Source organism: Camelus dromedarius, chromosome 11 (genome assembly GCF_036321535.1).
Source record: "Camelus dromedarius isolate mCamDro1 chromosome 11, mCamDro1.pat, whole genome shotgun sequence".
NCBI lineage: Eukaryota > Metazoa > Chordata > Mammalia > Artiodactyla > Camelidae > Camelus > Camelus dromedarius.
Window position 1 is genome coordinate 13,406,458 of NC_087446.1, and position 20,979 is coordinate 13,427,436.

General features: G+C 45.7%; 1 protein-coding gene across 2 annotated transcripts in view; it reads right to left on the reverse strand.

The window, feature by feature from the left end:
- The window catches only part of PTPRB (protein tyrosine phosphatase receptor type B), a 108,726-nt gene that overhangs the window by 10,789 nt on the left and 76,958 nt on the right, over positions 1-20,979 (reverse strand). For both annotated transcript variants that reach the window (XM_031463127.2, XM_064491537.1), the window contains 16 exons: positions 20,111-20,374; positions 18,261-18,524; positions 17,276-17,557; positions 15,993-16,271; positions 15,349-15,498; positions 12,972-13,215; positions 10,511-10,617; positions 7,125-7,224; positions 6,188-6,271; positions 6,067-6,084; positions 5,862-5,943; positions 5,184-5,274; positions 4,431-4,507; positions 2,507-2,641; positions 1,333-1,455; positions 989-1,152 (listed from right to left, as the gene is read on the reverse strand). In XM_031463127.2, the coding sequence (XP_031318987.1) occupies positions 989-1,152; positions 1,333-1,455; positions 2,507-2,641; positions 4,431-4,507; positions 5,184-5,274; positions 5,862-5,943; positions 6,067-6,084; positions 6,188-6,271; positions 7,125-7,224; positions 10,511-10,617; positions 12,972-13,215; positions 15,349-15,498; positions 15,993-16,271; positions 17,276-17,557; positions 18,261-18,524; positions 20,111-20,374 (2,464 nt within the window). The remainder of the gene's footprint in view (positions 1-988; positions 1,153-1,332; positions 1,456-2,506; positions 2,642-4,430; positions 4,508-5,183; positions 5,275-5,861; positions 5,944-6,066; positions 6,085-6,187; positions 6,272-7,124; positions 7,225-10,510; positions 10,618-12,971; positions 13,216-15,348; positions 15,499-15,992; positions 16,272-17,275; positions 17,558-18,260; positions 18,525-20,110; positions 20,375-20,979) is intronic.

Here is a 20,979-nt window from a genome sequence, read left to right on the forward strand (position 1 = left end):
TATCTCGGAGCGGAGCTGCTGCATCACAGCATACGAACTCCTTCAGCTCCACCAGAGATCGTCAGACTGCTCCCTGCGATCTCATAAACTGGGCATTTTGATGCACATGTTTATAAGACAAAGAGGAACATTTTTTTTTCAGTGGTTTTGGGTGAAAATGCCTGCCATTCTTCAGAAAGCAGCGAGCTCTTGAGTGTTTCACATTCCTATTTTTTGAAAACATCAGGGTTCCAAAGACATACAAAAGCCGGGCTCCTAGGGTGCTGGGCTGATTGGGAGAAAATGAGGCTGTCTGACATTTCTCTTACTGTGGCAATTCCCAGCTCCTTCTTTATTACTGCCCTTCAGTTCAGGCTATCAAAGTGTTGCTGCAAACATTAATTAGCCAAACACCAGGCTCCCCAGGGAGAGAGAGAGAGCGAGGGAGGCTGCTTGTTAGGTTGACTTCATGGACGGACCCACTGAAGCAAAGAGCAGTAAGGAGAGAACAGAAATTTAAGAACAGATTTGGGTGCCACAGAGGGCAAGTGCTGCCTCGACCTGGCGGAAGGTCGACAGGAATCTTGAAGGATGGTTGGGGTTTATACTGGTGGAGGAGAGAGAGAAGGACACTCCAAGGAGGCAGGGACAGGCGTGAGCAGTCTCCTCCTGCTAGACTGGGAGGGGAGTTTCTCGGAACTCACATGCTGGGTCGGGTGAGGGGAGGTGAGATGGGGCTTAATTACGGGGGACATGAGAGTCACATAAGGACTTTGCATTTGGGGTTGTAGGAGACAGAGCAAGAGGGAGAGAAGGATGGAGAGGGAGAGGGAGAGGGAGAGGGAGGTGGGAGGTGAAGAAAGTGCAAAGGAGTGAGGCTGGGGAGCGATGGGCAGAACAGAGCGTGAGGACACCCTCTGGGACCGAGCGGGCTGGGTGGGCAGACGCATCCTCCGCCCACCAGATTCCACGCTTATGCGCTTCTCGAGGCTCCCGGGTGGCCGAGTACCTGCAGTGGACCACGGTGGGGCCGGCCCCCGGGGTTCTGTTGATGTAGTCCCTGACAGTTCTCACAAACTGGATCAGGGACTGGGTGGTCTCCGGGACTCCATGGTCTGGCCACACCGTATAGTGGAAGTGGCGGATGAGTCTGTGTACGTCCAGCTGTTCCTCCTGTACGAGCAGAGAGGGTGGTAAGAGGAACCGGCCAGGGCAAACCCTCCTCTGTGACCACCGCACCCATGCAGGGATTCCTAGGGGTGAGACTGCGGGAGCGGGAACCAGCCGAAAGGGGATTCACGGGTGTCCTTCATCTTCCCACGCTGGGATGTTAAGTCAAGCAAATGAACGTACGCTGCATATCCGAAATTCCCGGATGGTCCACTCGGGCAGCACGGACTCCGAGAGCATCTGCAGGATGAGGTCCCCGTAGTAGAGGGAGTCCTGGTCCGCCGGCCAGTAATGGTCACACTTGACCTGGAGGAAGACAGGCAGAAAAAAAAAAAAAAAGTGAGTCCGGAAATGAGCCTCCTCCATGAAACTGGACTTGCCCTCCTCGAAATGTCTTCCTGAGTTGGAGTCCAGGATCAGCTGCTAAAGCAATTTGACCGTCTGCTTTGCATTAACCTGCTCACGGCCTGGGCTGAAGCTGGGTCTGCGCCCTGAGTACAGGAGAGACATCATGCAAGGAGCCAAACCCCCCACCCTTTGGATTCATTTTCCTTCCAGGCTTTCAGTGTTCCAGGGCTTGAGTTTTTGTTGACTTGCTCAGCATTTCAATTCCATTAGTGTATAAACCATGTCTTACAATTTCTCATTTTCTTTCCTGAAGAAAGATCTAGCTGGGAGGAGGACGGCACCGTCTCCCTGGCCCTTTTCTGTTTATATTTCAGTATCGCTGTCCTGACCTGCAACCAGTGCCATGTGCCAAGGGGTCTTTGAAGAGAACATTTAGCAAAGCACACATTTACAGGTGGAGGCAGGAGCAAAAAGACTGTGAATGTATAATTATTGAGCACAAATACCGAGCACTTCATGTAATCTATCTTTTAATCCTCAAAGTAACTACCTAAAGTAGAAGATTATAAATGCTATTTCAAGCGGTTTGCTTAGCTGGTCCAGGTGACTACTTTACTGTGTGTCCACAGACACAGCCAAAAAGTTCACTTACTCTTTTCCTGAAAGTAGGGCCAGAGCCAGGGACCCTGGAACGTCTCTCTCCTCCCCGTATAACGGAGGATGAGCAGGCAAGAGGCCAGGTCATCCTTCTGTGTCACAGGCACTTCTGATAATTCCAGACGTCCAATGGAAACATCTTTGACCGAAACTTCAGACCCAGAATCAGAACTGGGCATCATCTGGGTTTACTAAGGAGCCTTTTGTAACCGAGGGGTTTAACTCACTAACAGGGTTCTCACATGGTCCCTCCTTGGCATTTGTGGGGTTTAACTTTTGATGGGGATGGGAGTAAAAGTCCATCCAGGCGGTGGCGAGCAAAGACGGGGCGGCAGGAAGACAGTCTACTCACTCGGCCCTTCTCGACACACTGGGTCACCATGACGATGTTGTGAACATTCTGTTCCCACGCCATTTCCCAGAAGTCATCCTTGGTGCCGGGAAGAGGCCCCTGAGTTGCGATGTATTCCCTCCTGAAGTTGTTGCCCTGCGATGAGTTTACAATACGGAGAGTCAGAAACAATGGGCCTCTTCGGAACTACAGACAAAGGCTTAGCTCTGCAGAGCAGGTGATGTGCTAAGTCTCTGCCAGGCCCCTGACTTGAGAAAAAGATAGTAACACAAGTGTCAAGGCTTGAGAGCAGGAAGGACAAAGGCCGGGACACTGAACTGTTGTAAAAGTTCTTTTCTGTTAGGTTGGGTTTATTTAGAAATAAATAATTAGAAAACACTTCGGTCTCAATTGTGTGCGTGCGTGCGTGTGTGTGAGTATACATACGTGTGTGTGTGTGTATGTTAATGTGTAGTATGTGTGTGTGTGGGGTACTGCCTGAGGGACTGACTTTGTTCAGGCTCTTTTCCTATTTCACGCAGAAGAGTTTCGGTCACTTTGGGTAACTGACACTAGGATGCTGGGAAGGGATCCCATACAAAGGAAACTCAAGGGAAGAGAAACCACCACTTACTGGACCTCTACCCCATAACAGGCCGTGGGTCAGGACTCGCACAGATTTTGTTTAACTGTACCCGCAACTCCTCGAGCTGGGTTATTTTCACCCACTCATCCTGCATTCCAGCAATACAGAATTACTTGCAGATCCCAGCTGAAGTTCTCTCTCTTTCCTTGCCTCTCCTTATGGCCCCGACCCTATGTCACCTCTGCTCCCTCAACCCGGCCCAGCCCATCCAAATATTGCCTCTCCTCTGGCTAATCCTTATTCTCCAAGTCACAGCACGTTGCCTGCTCTGCCGAGCCCCCCTTCATCTTTCCCTCTGCTGGAGGATGTTATCCTCCCAGAAGCTCCCACGGCAACCTCTAGCCTCCTGCTGCTCAGAGAGTGGTCCTCAGACCAGCAGCGTGGGGGATCCCCTGGGAGCCTGTCAGAAACACAAACCCCAGGTCCTGCTCCAGCCTTGCTGAGTCAGAATCTGCATTTTAGCAAGACCCCCAGATGACGTGGATGTCTATGAAAGGTGGAGAAGGTCTGCTTCAGCCTGTTCCAAGGCCACTGTCTGGTCGCTTTCTGATGCCCCAGCTCTGCTAAGAGTTCCTTGAGGGTCAGGATTCCATCTGCCCCATCCCCATACACAGCTCAGTGTTTGACATACAGTTAGTACTTAACTATACAGTGTTGATGAGTGAGTGGAGGATTATTTGAGGTAAATATTATTATCCTCATTTTTAGAGGGAAAAGGAAATAGAGTTCCAAAGAGGTGACATAACTTGCCCATGGTCCCAGAGTCAGCCAGGGGCAGAGATGGGATTCAAACCTGGGTCTGTCTGACCTTAAAGCTTTTCCACTGTTGTGTGCTGCAGAAAGCTGGCAAGATGCTAGCCAGAATCCAAGCCCAAAGGGCTTGACACAACCTCTGAGCTGTGTCTGTGGTTTTCAAAAATCCAAATAACTTGGAATCAGCTTCCCCAGCTGGGCAGCCTTAGCAGTGGCAGTCCAGCCTCCTTAGTGAGCTCAGTTCTGAGCTAAGGGCTACAGAGAGAAACTGACCTTTGAAAATGCCTCCTGGGCTCATTATAATCTTGTGTGACTACAGCCATTATCAAAAATGGCTTCAAAAAAAAAAGTAAAAAACAAAACAAAACAAGCCTTAGGAGCGATCGGATTGGACAGCCTGCATTTTGTGGCCATCAGACCTGGTCTTCTAAAACTGATCTGCTTCCAGATCTGAGATCAGTGGGAGCGTGTCAGAGGTGAGATGTCCCCAGCAGAGCCACCCACTGAAGCCTCATCCCAGTTTCCACTGCCCCATGGCCCATTTACCGGGATGTAGCTGGCGTTGATGTAGTCTGAGCACGGGTCGTCATCCACATTGGACAGCTTCACTCGAGATGCATCGTCTGGAAGGAAGTTTGTTGAGAGAGATTTGTTACTGAGTCTCGGGGTGATTTTTCTACTGTTTATGCAATGCTTAGTATTTGAGGTGAGCTAGCTCGGACCCCCGACAACAGCCCACGGAGGGGCTTATGTCCATTTTGCAGACGAGGCTGAGACAGGATAACTAACTTGCCTCTGGTGGCTCACAAACACACAGACAAGCCAAATGCTCTTTGAAGCCCCCTCTGTGCTTCCTTTTGTAAGACTAGGACATTTGCCTGATGGAGCAGCCAGCTCTCTTTCGCTACTGGAACCAATACAGTCCAGAAAAATGACCTTCTATTGCCTCACCTAATTGGGTCAGGAGAATAAAAATTATATATAGAATACTTGCTAACTAGAAGACTTCAGTAAACCTAGGGTGGCCCTTACTGCTCGGAGGCCTCCAAGGAGAAGCAGGGGGACCCCATGGCAAAATGTCAGCAGCATCAGAGGCCTCTCATAACCAGAATTTCAACTGGCTGTTTGCCCCCCGGAGGGAAGTGCAATCACACCCAAGTCATCTCTTATTAATGACATTCCGAGCCCCGGATCACCCATATCCAGCTACACCCTATTTTGTAAGCCCCATTTTATCCCTGGAAAAGGGAAGTAACGGCTAGAGGAAGACAGTATTACAGACTGCAGCACAAAACTCACAGGGCAATATATTGCTGTAACGGTTTTTCCCTCTGTTCTCCGGCAGGAGCGCGATGTCACATGACTGGTTTCGACCCACGTCCTTTAAGTCCTACTCGGTCAAAAAAATAAGTTTGCAGGTGGAGAATGGGAAGCAGGATACAGTCCCTGATATACACACTAATATGCGAATCTGTGACACCAGCTACTGTGACAGGAATGGCTTGTAGTTGGCGCCATGAATCAGCTCTGACCTCCCACAACAGCCCCACGGAAGGGAGTTTCATCTCCATCTTACAGATAAGGTCAGACAGAATAACTCACTTGCCCTGGCTCACACAGTTGGGAAAGCTGGGAACTGCATCCAAAGCCCGGGGCTTTTTTTTCACCAAACTGCACCATCTCCCAGTCAAGCAAAAGGCCGGGTTAAATAACTGACAGCTTAAGTTTGCACGTGAAGTGGGTTCATTCTTTCTTCCCATCTGATCCAGGCAGCACTTTGTTGGTTGTGCTATGCTGGAGATCAAACTGGCCTCTGGGCTCGCTGGTGTATTGTGCAGGGAGTGGATTCAGGCAAAAAGCGACACTCAGCCGAGACCTGAAGTGTCATCCTAACACCTGAGCCGTCAGCCTGTGATCCTACAGGAAAGGCTGAGAGGGACGTCTGCTAAGGACCGGGGTGTGAAAGAGACGCAGTACCTCGTATTCCTTGGACAGAAGGTAGTTGGAGTCTGCCTGCAACTTCATGAAGTGTCCTTCAAACTGATTGACTTTTATTGGGCTGTTGGTAAACACGTAACAGAAAGCAAAGCAAATTACTGAAGAAAAAGGGAAAATGCCACACCCAGCCCCAGTGATATTTCAAAAGCAGATCACACAGTCACTAATGAGTTCTCTCTCTTACCAAGAAGTTTTCCGGTGCCTGGGAAGGGAAGCCAAGAGAAGAAAGATCTCGTTAGCAAATCTCACACACCACCATCCACCCATCTTTCAGTAAATGCAGGGAAGGGAAATGTGGCTCTCACCCTTTCTGGCCCAGGTTCAAGTGGACAGACAGTGGTCGATCCCGGCGGATGCTCAGGCGGGCAGAGGGCCTTTCTTGACCGTGGCTGCAACACAAGGGTGAGGATTTATATTTTGACTGTGAAATAATTTAAACAAATGTCTCCATTTATGGTTAAGGCTGGGCGTGTTGGTGCAAATAGGGGTTTTTCAGTATTCTTGTACAGTTTATACTCAGCCAACCTCTCTTGGAGGGAGGGAGGAGGGAGGAAGAAAATAAAGAAGAAATAGATTTTTCCCACTCAGAAACAGCTCTCTGCAATAGCTGAGGATTTGTCTTCTGTTTTTTGGCTACAGGTCATAATCACTTCCCACACTCTCAATAAAACTTTCCTTGAGGGGGAAAGAAAAACAGTAAACCTTAGACATGCAAGACACGACGGCAAGAGAGAGGATGATGTGCCAAAGAAAAGAAATTCCCTAAGAGAAGAGGGCCTGGCATTGGGGCCACATGCCGTTGAGCTGGTTTTGGTCCCTCCTTAACTTAGCATGACAGAGATGAGCTGCAAACGGGTGACGTCAACCGTACTTGTCAGCATCTTTCAGGAAAGCATTTGGGCTTTTCTGACACAATGTACAGACATCTCTGTCTTCGTGAGGTAACTGAACCACACACACGATTCTTTTTTTCTCCCCACGCAAAAGGAGCTATTTCACATTCAAATGCAGCTACAGATGGCCCCTCAGTCATTTGGGAAGGGCACAATTCATCCGTGGTATGCAGACAGGCTGAAAAAAGTGAGTCATGGTTTTAGGGGTTGATTATTTTCTTGAGACACAGAGGTGATTTAACCTGGAGAAATTCAATGATTTTCCCTTCTTCCTTTTCAGGCTAAAGGGCATTTTCAGTCACATCTTTAAAGTCGTGGACCCAACCACCAAACGGACGTTTGTGCTCACCTGGCCTTCCGTCTGCAGATGAATAAGGCAGCGACAGCCACCAGCATGCCAATTAAGAAGAGACCCGCACTCACACCTTCGATAACTCCAAACAAAGGCTCTGTAACAATCCAGACGAAAACAACAAACCCAGGTGGGAAAGAAAATCAGTGCTGAAGAACCAGTGAGAGCCCCACTGAAACCCGTCTCCCTAGGAACTGCCCTGGAACGGCACATTGGTCGTTATACTTTTGAAGTTAATGGGGTTCCGCTGAGAAAGGAGTTTGGGACTTCGTTTGCGCTTGTATGTAAAGCGTGGGGCGCCTGAGATTAAAGGCTAGCAGTTTGCCACCAAGGTAAATATGCTATTTCACTTGTAAGAAACATGTTATATGGCATCTGGGAAACTGGCAAATCCGGTGAATTGCCTGGAATTATTTTAATGAAATCCCATTTTTCTTATCTGGTCTGATGTTGCCACTAGGGGTTTAGGAACAAGGTAGCCCATTTTTGAAAATTTTGTTGTTTGTTTTTTAATTAAATTAGGTTTATAGGTTTATTTATTTATTTATATTTGGAAGAGGTACTGGAGATTGAACCCAGGACCTCGTGCATGCTAAGCACGCGCTCTACCACTTGAGCTAAATGGTTTTATCAAAATACAATTCACATACATACCATTCACCAATTTAAACTGTACAGCTCAGCGATTTTAGTATAGTCACAGAGTTTTACGGGCATCACCGTATTCAATTTTGTAACATTTTTATCAACCCCCCCCCCAAAAGAACCCCCATGCCCCCTAACAGTCATTCTCCATTCCCTCTACTTAGACCTTGGCAACCACTAATCGACTTTGTCTTCACAGATTTGCCTACGCAGGACATTTCATGTCAATTAAGCAATAAATGTGTGCTTTTTTGTGATTGGCTTCTTTCACTTAGCATGTCTTCAAGGTTCATCCATGTTGTAACATGGATCAACATTTCATTCCTTTTTATGCTGAATAATATTCCACTGTGTGGAATTCTGTTTATCCATTCAGCCACCGATGAACATCTATTTTTTCGGTTATTATGAATAATGCTGCCATGAATCTTCATACACAAGTTTTTGTTTTCACTTCTCTTGGGTATATACTTAGGCGTGGAATTGCTGGCTTAGATGGTAACTCTAGGCTTAACATTTTGAGAAACGGCCAAACTGTCTTCCAAAGCAGCTGCACCATTTTCCATTCTACAAGCAATGGAGGAGGGCTCCGATTTCTCCACATCCTTGCGGACATTTGTTGTTGCCTTCTTGATTAGAGCCACTCTAGTGGGCGTGACGTGGTACCCTGTTGCGGTTATGATTCGCATTTCCCTAACGGCTAATGATGTTGAGCATCTTTTCATGTGCTTACTGGATGTTTGTATGTCTTCTTTGGAGAAATGTCTATTCACATCCTTTGCCCATTTTTAAATTGTGTGATTTGTCTTTTTCTTCCTGAGTTGTCATAGGTCTTTACATGTTCTGGATACCTGATACTTATCAGATATATGATTTGTAAACAGTTTCACCCATTCTGTGGTTGTCTTTTCACTTTCTTCATGGTATCCTTTGAAGCACAAAAGTTTTAAATTTTGATTAAGTTGCATTTGTCTATTTTGTTGGTGGTGTTGCTTGTGTCTTTGGTGTCGCAGCTAAGAAAATATTTCCTAACTCAAGGTCATAAAGATTTACTCTTATGTTTTCTCTTAAAAGGGATTTCAAAATTTGTAGATACTGACAGGCATATGCAGAATAGATAAACAAGATTACACTGTATTGCACAGGGAAATATATACAAGATCTTGTGGTAGCTCACAGCGAAAAAAAAATGTGACAATGAATACATGTATGTTCATGTATGAAAAATTGTACTCTACACTGGAATTTGACACAACATTGTAAAATGACTGTAACTTAATAAAAAATGTTAAAAAAAAGTTTGATTATTTTAGTTTCACATCTAGGTCTACAGAGTAGTCCATTTTTGAAGTTGCATTTTAAGCCCTTGGATTTGTTATTTAACGTTGCTTTTCAAGACTCAAATCCACACAATCATCTTCCTTTTAATGCGGTTAATAGTCTTTTTTAAAAATATATATTTATTATCTTCCTTTACTGGACAATTTTTGTTGTGTAACAATATTTCCCATAGGGAAGAATTGTGTTTACAAATCCCTTACTTGACATTAAATTAGAAGCAAACACAGCTAAATCCTCTTAACTGTGTTCTGATTCCTTTTTGGTTTGAAAAGTGGGAGATTATCCCTATGTTTGACATAAATAGATGAGACGTTTGTGAGGATGAGTCATCTTTTGTCATGCAGCATGAGAGACTGTTTTAGCTATAAAGAAGAACTTCCTGAGACAAAGCATTGTGGGAGACTGGCTACAGGGAAAGGCTGGGGCAGATAATGCTATCAACAGACAATGTGCTAAAAACTAATGCCATTCTCGGCGTGTTGGAAATATTCCAAATCAGTGCAGAGCAGAGGTTAAGGGTTTAGGCAGATAAAGTGCCAGAACCCCAGCTCTGCTATCTTGGGCAAGTTTACATCAGTTCTTGGTGTCTCAAATCCTCACCTTTAAAATGGGTATGATAACAGTGTCTACCTCAAAAGGCTGTAGTGGGGATTGGATAAATTATTCTAAGTACAATGATCCAGACGGAAACAACAAACCCAGGTGGGGAAGGAAATTAGTGTTAAAGAACCAGCAAGAGCCCTACTGAAACCCTATCTCCCTAGAACCCTTATTACAGGAGAATTCAGAGAAGGTGAACAGTAAATATTAGCTACTATTATCACTCAGGCTTTCCCTCTAACACACTAGAGAAGTTTCTTTCATAAATTTATGTAAAGCCCTTTAACATTTTTTTATCATATAAAAGTAACAGATAGAAAGCAAAAGGAAAAAAAAATCACCTACAATCCCACTGCTTGAGATATTCATTGTTAATAATTTGATGTTTTTTTTCTTCTAGTCTGTTTGTTCTGTGCATTTCTATGTGTATATTTCATACACACACGTCCACTTAAGACTGAAAGCTTTTTGGGCCTGCTTCTATTTTGACCTGTGCCAGCTTTTGATTTCAATGTGTTCCACCTACAATTTTTTTTAAATCACTTTTAACAGGAAAAAGATCTGGTACTTCTAACTTCTTTCCAAGATTAATCGCCTTTCAGTCCATTCTCCTATAGAAGTTGTGTAGTTCTTCTAATCCACACCAACCCATGACCACATAAAGATTAAGTTCCCAGCGAGAAAATAAGTGTTCCCTCCGCTGTCAGCCAAGTCTGCAGATCTCCCCACTAGAGGCTCTTGTAGGTAGGTGATGTGATGCTTGGTAGACTGTGGATGGGTGGAAAGGGTCGCCTTACCTGACTCAGTGGTGATAGGCAAAGAGAAGAATGTGTCTGAATAGAGTGGCTTTGTGAATTCCTTCAGGTCCTCATCAAACAGCTGGGTAAAAGCCCGAATGCTGATTCTGAAAAGAAAACCAATTTATTTAAGTGCCAATTAGTGGCTGACCACAGTAGGGCTGACTGAAGGATGTTTTCAAGGAGAAACAGGGTGGTCACCTGGTCAGTAGGCAAACAGGATACGAATAATGAAATCAGATAGACCTGAGGGAGGGGAGGGATAAATTGGGAGTTTAAGATTTGCAGACACACACTACTATATATAAAATAGATAAGCAAGGTCCTACTGTATAGCACAGGGAACTATATTCAATATCTTGTAATGGCCTATAATGAAAAAGAACATATATATATGTAAATTGAATCACTATGCTGCACAACAGAAACTAACATCACATTGTAAATCAACTATACTTCAATTTAAAAAAAGAAGACAGAAAGAAATCAGACCTGAGTTTGTGTGTTCATTCATCCACGGATTCATTCATTCATCAAATATTTACTGAGCCCCGACTGCGTGCCGGTCCCTGTCCAGCAGTATCCCTAGAGATACTGCGAAGAGTTAAGTCCCCATCACCTCAGAGGTTACATTCTCTAGTGTCGAAAGTCCAACAACAAATACACAAACAATATGCCTGGTGGTGAAATGTACATCATAGAACAGATGAATACAAGATGCATAAAAGAATAGAACAGGGAAAGGGAGATGGAAGCAGTGGGGACAGGGCACATGGGGCAACGCCCAGCCAAAATGGTACCTCCTTCAAGAAGCCTTTTGAACCTTCAGAGCATTTCTTTACCTTCACCCCTCTTATGTCCTTTCACATTCCTGCCCATATTTTACAGATACGTCTTCCGTATATGCATATATGATTATCTGAATGAACTGATATCTGAGAGTAAGTTTTTCAACTTCCAATGTGTCCAGAATCAGAATTCTATGGTACAGAGTTACAGATCATGTGGTTCAATTCCCTTTATTTGAGGAAAATGAGGTCAAGGGACACTGAGTACCTGATCGTGGTCACATTCCTACTTTATTTAGAATGGAAACAAAACCAGATCAGCACTTTCCTGACCTCCAAACTGCTTCTCCCCCATCACGGTCTGCCCGCTCTCTTCCCCTGTGGAACAGGACTAATTATGTACCTGGATCACAGGAACCCAACAACGAATGGGAACCTATTATGCATTCGTTGACATAATAAATTTGCCTATCAGCTAAACCCAGCATTTCCCATTTCTTTTCAATCCTAATTTTTCTTTTTCCATGTGCTTTCCTGTCTACCTTATTCTCTCTGGGAAAAAGCTGCCTGACAGCACTGGGGGGGGGGGTCACTGGGGTGATTATCGTCCTGAGACAGGCAGAATTCTGCCTGCACAGCGCCTATCCCGCAGGTGGCCACCTGGCATGTGCTTCTCCCGCATGCATTGGAAAAGCTATGCCTCCTTTTATAAAGCACTGTCTGCGTGGCATGCTTTTCACAGGGCTGACCAAATGTGGAGAAATGTAGGAATGCTGTGTCCTCGAAGACAAATAAATACGGCACGAGTTGATGAAGCTATAATCAGAATGTGTAGCTTTTCATAGGCAGTCTTGGCTCATTCCCCAATTTATTCATAAATGTTTCCTGAATGCCCCTTCTGTGCCACGCACTTGCCCTATGGTTCTGTAACCAATGCCATGTCTGTCTCCTCCATCAGACCATGAGCTCTCAAGGTCTGGTGAAGAGGGCAGGATATTAAACAAAGGATTAAAAACCACTGGTAGCTGGAGGAGTAGACGGAGTGCTGTGGAAATGGAATGCACGGAGGGCCCAACTGCCCAGATCCTACAGCTGGAAGGGCCTGCTGGCAGCAGGAGTACGCCCTGGGGCCAAACCAAACAGCTGCTCCTTTTCGCCTGCCACCTTGGTGGGAGGAGGAAAGCTGCTGCCATGCCTTCAGGGGCCTTTCCCTTCAAGGGGCTGTCTGGACCAAAGAGCATTTTCATCTTTTTGTGCCACAGAAAGTAAATAAATAAGAGTAATTCCAGGACTCGTTAAAAGTGGAAAATAAAACCTCCTATTTCTTGGCTCTCCCTAAACTCAATCTTTCTATTTGGACACTTACACAGTTGTTAACATGGTAAATAAATTGTCTGATTCATACTAGGGAAGTTTTAGGAGACAGAACCATCTATTAAGAACCTTCAATTCTTCACCCAATGAATCAGAGCTTTTGTACAATGCTGAAGGCCTTCTTTACACATTACCGGTGAATGGCGGCAAGAACACCACCTTTATAAATCACCTGGTAAGATGCAGAGCACTCTTGTAACGCAGGTTATTAATCTACAGGAGCTCATGTGCTTCAGATGGACAGACAGCTGGGCGCCCAGTGATGCAGCACGTTGGTAAATGACGGTAATACATCTAACCTGTAGGCGGTGCGTGGCTTCAGCGGTCCGTCACAAAATTTTTGCTGATTGGGATCACATTTTCCACCCAGGCTCTCCATCTCTGCTCCAAGCTTAATGTTAAAACTCTTAGAGTTACTGTCAGGACTTTCGGCACATTTGCTGGCAAAGTAATCCGTCTGATATACTCGAATGGAGGCGTTGTGCCTGTATTCCAGGTAGGAGGGCAGAGGGTGCTGTTGCTCCGGCTTCAGCTCGTCGCTGCCTGGAGGGAGGAAACCCACAGGGAAGGACTGACTTTCTTGTCACTTCAGTGATTTCCAGCTAAGTTCCCTCTTCACTCACTATGTCTGGTCATCCCCTGAGTGCAGAATCTGTGATCTCAAAGGATGCTGTGAAATTTTCCCAGTGCAATTAATTCATTCACTTTTTCTAAAATAATTTAAAAATTAAAAATAGATAAATCTGTGTATATACAAAATGTTCTATATGCATACTCAGCTATACTGACACACACACACACACACACAATCACTTTTCTAGGAAATAAAATACGTGCGTGTGAGAGCGTAGCTCACGCACCAAACGGTAACGTGTCCCACAACTCCAGAAAGCTGGGCACTCCCCACTGTGAGTGTCAGCACACTCAACAAGCCCTCTACCTTGCCAATAACCACTGTAGCTGAGCTAATAAGGAAATCCCTATGACCTGGGAAACGGGGAAAAGATAAGAGAAATCAAGTCAGAGGGCAGAGCAGCCCCCACCCCCGCCCCGCAGGCACGCTCCCTGTGCCACTCCCAGCCTGATAACTGCTCCGTTATCTCGAGTACAGTTTAGTCCTGGCGAGAATCTGGTCCCTCATGCAGAACACTTCCCAGAACTCTCCCCCGTCCACCCAGCCTGCTGTGTGTTTTGGCACTGCAAACTCATTTTGATGTTGGCTGGAGGCAAGCATAATCTGGAAGAAAAATATTATAGAGATTGGATATCATTTATGGTGAACTTCAAGGAGTGGTACGGTGGGGGGTTCACTGCATCCTGGACTTCTGTTTGACAGAATTTGCTCAAAATGAGTGGAGTTTGGAAATATTACCTAGTTGGCCGTGGTTAAAAGGAAGGGAAGGTTGCCTTTAGCAAGAGTATATATGCTATAAATGACACTTATGTGAAATGGATTGTTTTCTTAGATCACCACGGGGGCACAACCCATCTCCGTGGACGTCAATAATTGAAACCCACCTGCCTGGAGAACACAAGCCTGAATTCTAGGGTATGACTTCTTTTTGGCTACTGCTTATATTCAGGCAGCAAAGCACTGTGCCCTACTTACATCTAAAGGCTCTCCACAGTTCACCAATTTATCTCCAATTAGGATGTGTGAGGGAATCTGGGATGCACCGATGACCCTTGAAATTATTGAATTAATTATGCATAACCAGCTTTAGTACAATTAAATTAAAGGCAAAAGCATACAGTAAGACTAAAATACTATTTAGCTTCAGCACATGTCGGGTTTAAAGCTTCCTGTTGCCCACAAATAGGTTAAAATACTCAGGGATGCTTAAGGAACTCGAGTGCAGCACGTTAAACAATTTTGAAAAATACACGACATGGAAAATATATTAATGTCATTCCAGACACAACATCTATTCTGAAAAAATAACGCACAAGACCTCAGTGGCAAATACACATACGGACACGTGTGCCCCCCAATACAACACTCCTGCCAGGGGTTTGATAAATACTGATTCAATCATCTTCTAAAGAGCATACTTGGTAGTTGCATGGAATGTTATTATAAGAATTACCTAGAATTTGCCTGTTCCATAGGAATTAGGTAGACACTGAACAATTTATAGACTAGAGAATGAAACATACCACTGAAAATTCAGTAGAGAAAGGAGGAATGCTTTTCATGATCATGGTCCCCTCTTTCAAGCTTTTGAGTGTCTTTGTGAATTGGTGGGTGGTTTGGGAGTGTGTGATTGCTTGAGATATTTGGGACAGGAGGAAGGGAAGCGAGGTGGAGCATCTTGCTGCTTAAAGGCAGAACAAAAGAGCAGTGAACAGGACTGAATGACTCTATACGTGCCATCCACTTCCACCACGCCTGGCACATAGTACAGGCTCAGTAAATGATGGTTATTGCTATTATCGTTGTATTTGCTATTGTTACCACTGACCCACTTAATAATCAAACCCAGCAGATAACAGGTTTCCTTGCTAAAAGAGTCTTTGAGCAGTTTTTTGTTACCTCTCCCTGCATCCAGCAGAGAGAGAGCAGGATGACGGGGGGAAAAATCAAGTTTTCTACTTTTAAAACCTGTCACAGAAGGAGCCTCCACAGTGACTTTTGAGAAAGCAGTCTCGCGTCTTACTTAATCCGTGATCACCTACCGTCAGCCTCTCTCACCACCACTGTGAAGTATTTCACAGCTCCATTGGTGTCGCTGAACCAGCTGCAGTTGAAAGTGAAGTTGATGGACGACTTGCTAATGAGCACATCCTTTTTATTCACACGGATATGCGGAGGAGGAGGAGGGGGGCCTGGAAGAAAGGCGGGGAGGGAACCGAGAAGGGTCATAACTCTGCTTTTACATAAAACAATCAGGGAAGTGAAGGTCTCCACTCACCTACATCAGACTCTGTGTGTGTGTGCGTGCGCGTGTGCAACACTTGGAAGGAAGAAAACCTCCTCCTCTCCTGAAGGGAAGCAGGCAGAGGAAGTGATTTGCCAGCAGCGCATTACACATAATGAAAGAGGCAGCTCCTCAGCAGGATTTCCTGAAGTTGTAGCATCAAACTGCTTAAAAGCTCCCTTTTGGCTCTCACTACATCAGGCAAAGTGATGTAGTTAAACACTAACTCATTCAGGTACTTAAAGATCCTCTGACTTCTTTGCTGCCAGGAAAGAAAGAACTTCCTGGGTTCCCCTTCACCAAGTGACAGCAAGACATGCTAATGTGGAAGGGAACGGGACACGCGTGAGCAACGGGGATGGTTGGTTACGAGAGAAGGCGCACGCCCCCAGGGACACTTACGGTCTATCATGGTGATGGTACTGTCTTCAACCACCTCGCTGGTCATGCCAGCCGACTGCACCTTGATGGACACCAGGTACCTCTTATGGGGCACTAGCATCATGATGTTGAGCAGAGATTTTTCTTTCTCCAGCTTTCTGGAGAACTCAACTTCTTGAGTGTCCATCTTCCGGCACTCAATGCTGTACCCATCAAAGTCAGAATCAGGAGGGATCCAAGAGCAGGCAATGGCCGTGGAGTTCTGAGGCCGGCAGTGCAGGTTTTGTATCTTATCCGGCTCTAAAGAAGAGAGGGGAAGGACACTTTTCACTACTCTATGAGACATCTTTTTTTTTTTTTTTTAAGCTCCTTGGGGTCCAGCTAGCTCAGAAATTTAAATAAATAATTCTCAATCTTCACGTGAATTGTTTTTCATAGATCTCCAAGGGAATTTCTGCCCACGAGACCACACTCTGAGAAACATTAAAAGTTAAAATGCTGTCCCTTTAGAAAAACACCAGGTGATTTTATGAAATCATGTGGCAGAAGTCAGATAGAAGGTGGGGCAGAGGAGCCGCGAGGTTGAACGTGCAGCTCGGTCTGCCTGAGTTCAAACTCCATGTCCCAGCTCTGCCCTCTCGGGCAAGAGATTTCACATGTCTGTGCCCATCTGTAAAGTGGGGAAATTAAGAACACCTACTTCATATGGTTATGGTAACGGTTCGATGGGTTGAAACACGCATGGCCACCTAAAGCAGTGGCTGGGCCGGTAATTTGCTTAGTAAATGCTCGTTCTTATAATGAGGAAACGAAGAAATGGCATTGCCGACTGGTTACCCTCTGGGCCCTGGCTTCTGTTCCTCTCTTCCATTTTCTGCCTGCCCCTCCTTGCTCACACACCGTGCTCCGGGCACTGAAACTGCCGTGGTTCCCATGTACGCCATGCTCTTCCTTCCCCCTGTGCTGATGGTCCTTCACTTTCTGTTGCCTACACAAGGGCCAGCCTCAGCGCGAACGGTAGCTGATCTTGGTTGTCATTGTGAGCAACACAACCGTGAGTAAAAGACTCGGTGCGCGAGAAAAGCAGTCATGTGACCGTGCAGGTTAATAACCAAACTGTGTAGGTTACTCTGGGACATACGCTCTTCTGGGAACTCAGTGTATACCCACTTGGCCTGAATTCAAATCTAACCAATCCCAGTTAAAAATGTGGATTTAAACCAAGCGCCCCTGGAATAAGTCGTCGCTACACTTACTTCCTCCCCACCTCATCTAAGAACCAAAAGTAGCAGAACACGTCATACTTGTCCTCACGGATCCAAAAACTGGTTTGCTGTAGGTTTTCCAGGAATCACCGCTGACGGTTTTGACACTGAATTGATAGGATCTCCCCGGACGCAGACCATACACGATGCGTCCTTCTGATTTTCTGTTGCTGTAGGGGTTGAAGACCGTGACTGCATCTCGGGGGAACCACTGCAGCTCAAAGTCATCGTAGTCTGTCCAGTCTGGTGGCCCCTTCCAGGTGATGGCCAAAGACGTGTTTGCGACGTCGGCAAAGGACATCAGACTGGGAGGACTTGGGGCTGTGTGCAGGGGACAGTGAAGAATGACGCAATCACTTCCATGCCATAACATACACAAATAAGACAGCCGCGCGACATCAGACACACTTCCAGTCCACTTCGTACGGAGAGTTAATGCGATAATATAATAATGAGTTTCTATTTACAGCATTTACTATGTGTAAGGCACTGTCCTCAAGTATTTTTACATTTTCTTTAATATTTCCCCCCAAGGTGCTATGGATCATGAGTGTGCCCTGAAAAGGTTACATAAGTGTGAGAAGGTATTTATTCCATCCAATTCTGGGATGTGAAGGCTAGAGTCCATACACAGTTATGTCCAATTCCAGACAGCTTTGTTCATTGACACCCAGGTGGCATACTGACATTAATGTCATCTGTGTGTGCCCAAGAAATAAGAACATTTAGAATGCACTGCTCTTAGTAACACAATAATGATGTATATGATTATTCCCATTTTACAGATAAGAAAGCTGAGGCTTAGAGGTGCTCAGAGACCTGAAGTGGCAGAGCTAAGCTAAGGACCTAGGTCCTTTTACCCAAAGTCTGTCTCTTTATCCACTTTCTCATAGTGCCTTTCCAAGTTCAGGGGCTAGTCTGTGGCATATCATTATTGATTTTATATCTTGTTAATAAAACCATAATTAAAATGTGCCTTTGGAGGCTACTTTGACCCTTGGCCATTGGCAGCTGGGTTTCTTACCTGTTCGGCTCTCCCCTGTGACCTGGTTGCTAAGATCTCCACTGTGAGTGACCACACACAGTGTGTACTTCCGCCCGGGAACGAGGCCATGGAAGCGCCACTCCGTCAGATCCTTGTCCTTCCAGTTTTCCTTCTTCGTGCCATTGGGGTTATAGAGAATCAGCTCATAGAAGTCGAAGTCCCCAGAGGCTGGACTCCAGCTGAACCAGAGGCTGTCTGTCATATTTCGATTGGCTCCCCTGAGGTTACTCACAGAAGCTGGGACTTAAACAGAAGGAAAACCTTTACTGAAAATAAAACAGACAGAAACAAAGGCATTTTGGCCCACCGGTGAAAACATGAGCTAGTCTGGGCACACGGGTGAGTAGTACCTTTTGTCAGGTCAGATCTTGACCCTGTTTCAGGTCACCTGAATTGAGGGGCATGTGGTCTAGAGACACGGCACAAATTAAAATAAAAAACAAAACAGGTAGTGACTTCTACTGGCTTGCCAGAGGTACTCTGATTAAAATATAAAATGAAAAAATATATATAAAATGAAATCTTCAGAAATGACTAAGACTAGTCGGGTAGTTTATAACTTAGCTTATAAAAAACCTTAAAAATGTTCATAAAAGGTTCCTGTCCCTTCCTGTCTGGCGTACCATCTCTTGACATCCCTCTCTGGGTCTCTTTACTTTCTCTCTCTCCTCTTTTAAGTTTTCAGTTCTCTCATGTGCTTTCATCCCCCAAATCCATATTGGTAGGACCTGACCTGGGAAAAGAAGTGTAGCAGTCACTTCTACCATAGTATAAATTAGTCACACCAGCACCTGTCCCGTGGGGATGTGAGCTTTAGGATGCTTTGGAGAGTGAAGACTATTGTTCCTTGTTGGAGGAACTTTCGACACTGATGAGCAGATAAGGAAGATGGGCAGAGAGCGGGTAGCCCTGGAAACGGTAACATCTGGACAGTTCCACTCATGGTCTAGGCTTGTCCTGCTCTTTTTCATTCGCTTCAGAAGGCCAACTGATGACTCTTGCTGGATGCCTAGAATGAGCCCTTCAAGTGGCCCCCCCCACCTTCAGGTCTCAGCGGAAAAGCCTTCTCTGTCTAAAGTGGTTTCTTGCCCTGCCAAAGTCGCTGTGTCACAGCACACTGTCCCAAATCACCTCCCTTTAAAATTGCTGGCCCGTCCCCTCCTCCTCTGCTCATCCAGAGCCCTGCAAGGTCAGAGGCCTCGGGACTCCTCCTCCAGCAGGGAGCCCAGTGCCGGGCCCACAAGAGCACGTGAAACCGATTGCCAACTGAGAAAAAGAACTGGAGAGAAAAATGAGATCATGGGCTCAAATTATGAATAATGAGTGGATTCAGTTTCTTAGCAGAAGCCCAGAGATGTTTCTCTCTCGCATTTTCCTGAAACTCTTGTGTTCATTTCACCTGGGACTGTGTTTCTGATTCACAGTCACTGCTTGTTGGTCCCATCTGTCGCTGCATTCCTCTGGACCCGCTCTCCACTCTGTCTATTTCTTGCAGAAAACTGAAAGGCACAGCTTGAATCGAGCCCTGATGGGTTACAACCCTCTCCTAGCAATTTGCTGGCAAACTAAAGAGCCAGTTTCATTTTTTTTTCCCCACGAAACTCTATGAGGTCAACACGCAGAAGCATTAGAGCAGAAGCTACTGTAAAAACTATTCTGCTATATAATCCAAGGTTTGATTTAGGGTCAAAAATTTCATAGAAAGGTCATAACTTTTATATAAAGCCATACCCCAGAGAGAATAGGGCACTAAGGACAATTCGAAGAGAAGCCAGTGAGTCCTGGGACCGTTTCCCTGCTGTTCATTCCTACGTGGGGCCACGTCTTACCTGTTCTACCGAACAGGAAGGACTCATTCGACAGCTCCCCGCTGTGAGTTACAATCACCATCTTGTACATGCGGCCTTGTAGCAAGTTCTGGAAGGAGAAGCTCTGGACTTGGGGGGCAACTTGAGCTCGCTCCTGAAGGGTTCCGTCCGGGTTGTACAGAAAGATGTTGTACCATCTGAGCTCCCCCTCTGAGGTGGTCCAGCCGAAGGACAGGCGTCTGGTGGAGTTCTCTGTGATTCTCAGGTTGGTGACGGCTGCCGGGACTGGAAAGGTCGAGGAGCAAGAGAGAGAGGCTGAGTTTCGGCACATCCCTGACGCAGCCTGATCGACATCTGGGACGGCCACGCTCAGACAAGCCGCTCACCACCTGCGGTCCCTGCCTTTAAAAAAATACTAACTTCACCAAGACCCCAGTGCAGAGAAATTTGAATATTCTGAATGATTGATCCTGGAACTGTTAATTTAAAAAAACACACAAAAACTGCAAGAGAATGGGAAAAAAAAAAAAAGTCCCAAAATGGAAAATGATCTTCCAAGGCATTTCTGAGCATATAAAATAAATGTTCATCTGACCTGTGTGACCAAATGTTTTCCCAATACTAAGAGCTAGATCGGAGGTCAAAACACGATCTCTGAGGGTCACCTGAGAGCTGAGAAATGGCCATTGGAGGGAAAGACAGTGGGGAGGAGAGTATAGGTAGGAAAGAAAGGGAACATCAGGCGGAGAGAGAACATTAGATGCAGGGATACGGGAAAGAGAGAGTGAAAGGAAAAGACAAAAGCATTTTTTAGAGAAGGTTTATATTAGGATTCTGCAAACCCTCTGGCCTTCAGTGCTACCCGCCGGCAAGGTGATGGACTACCACCG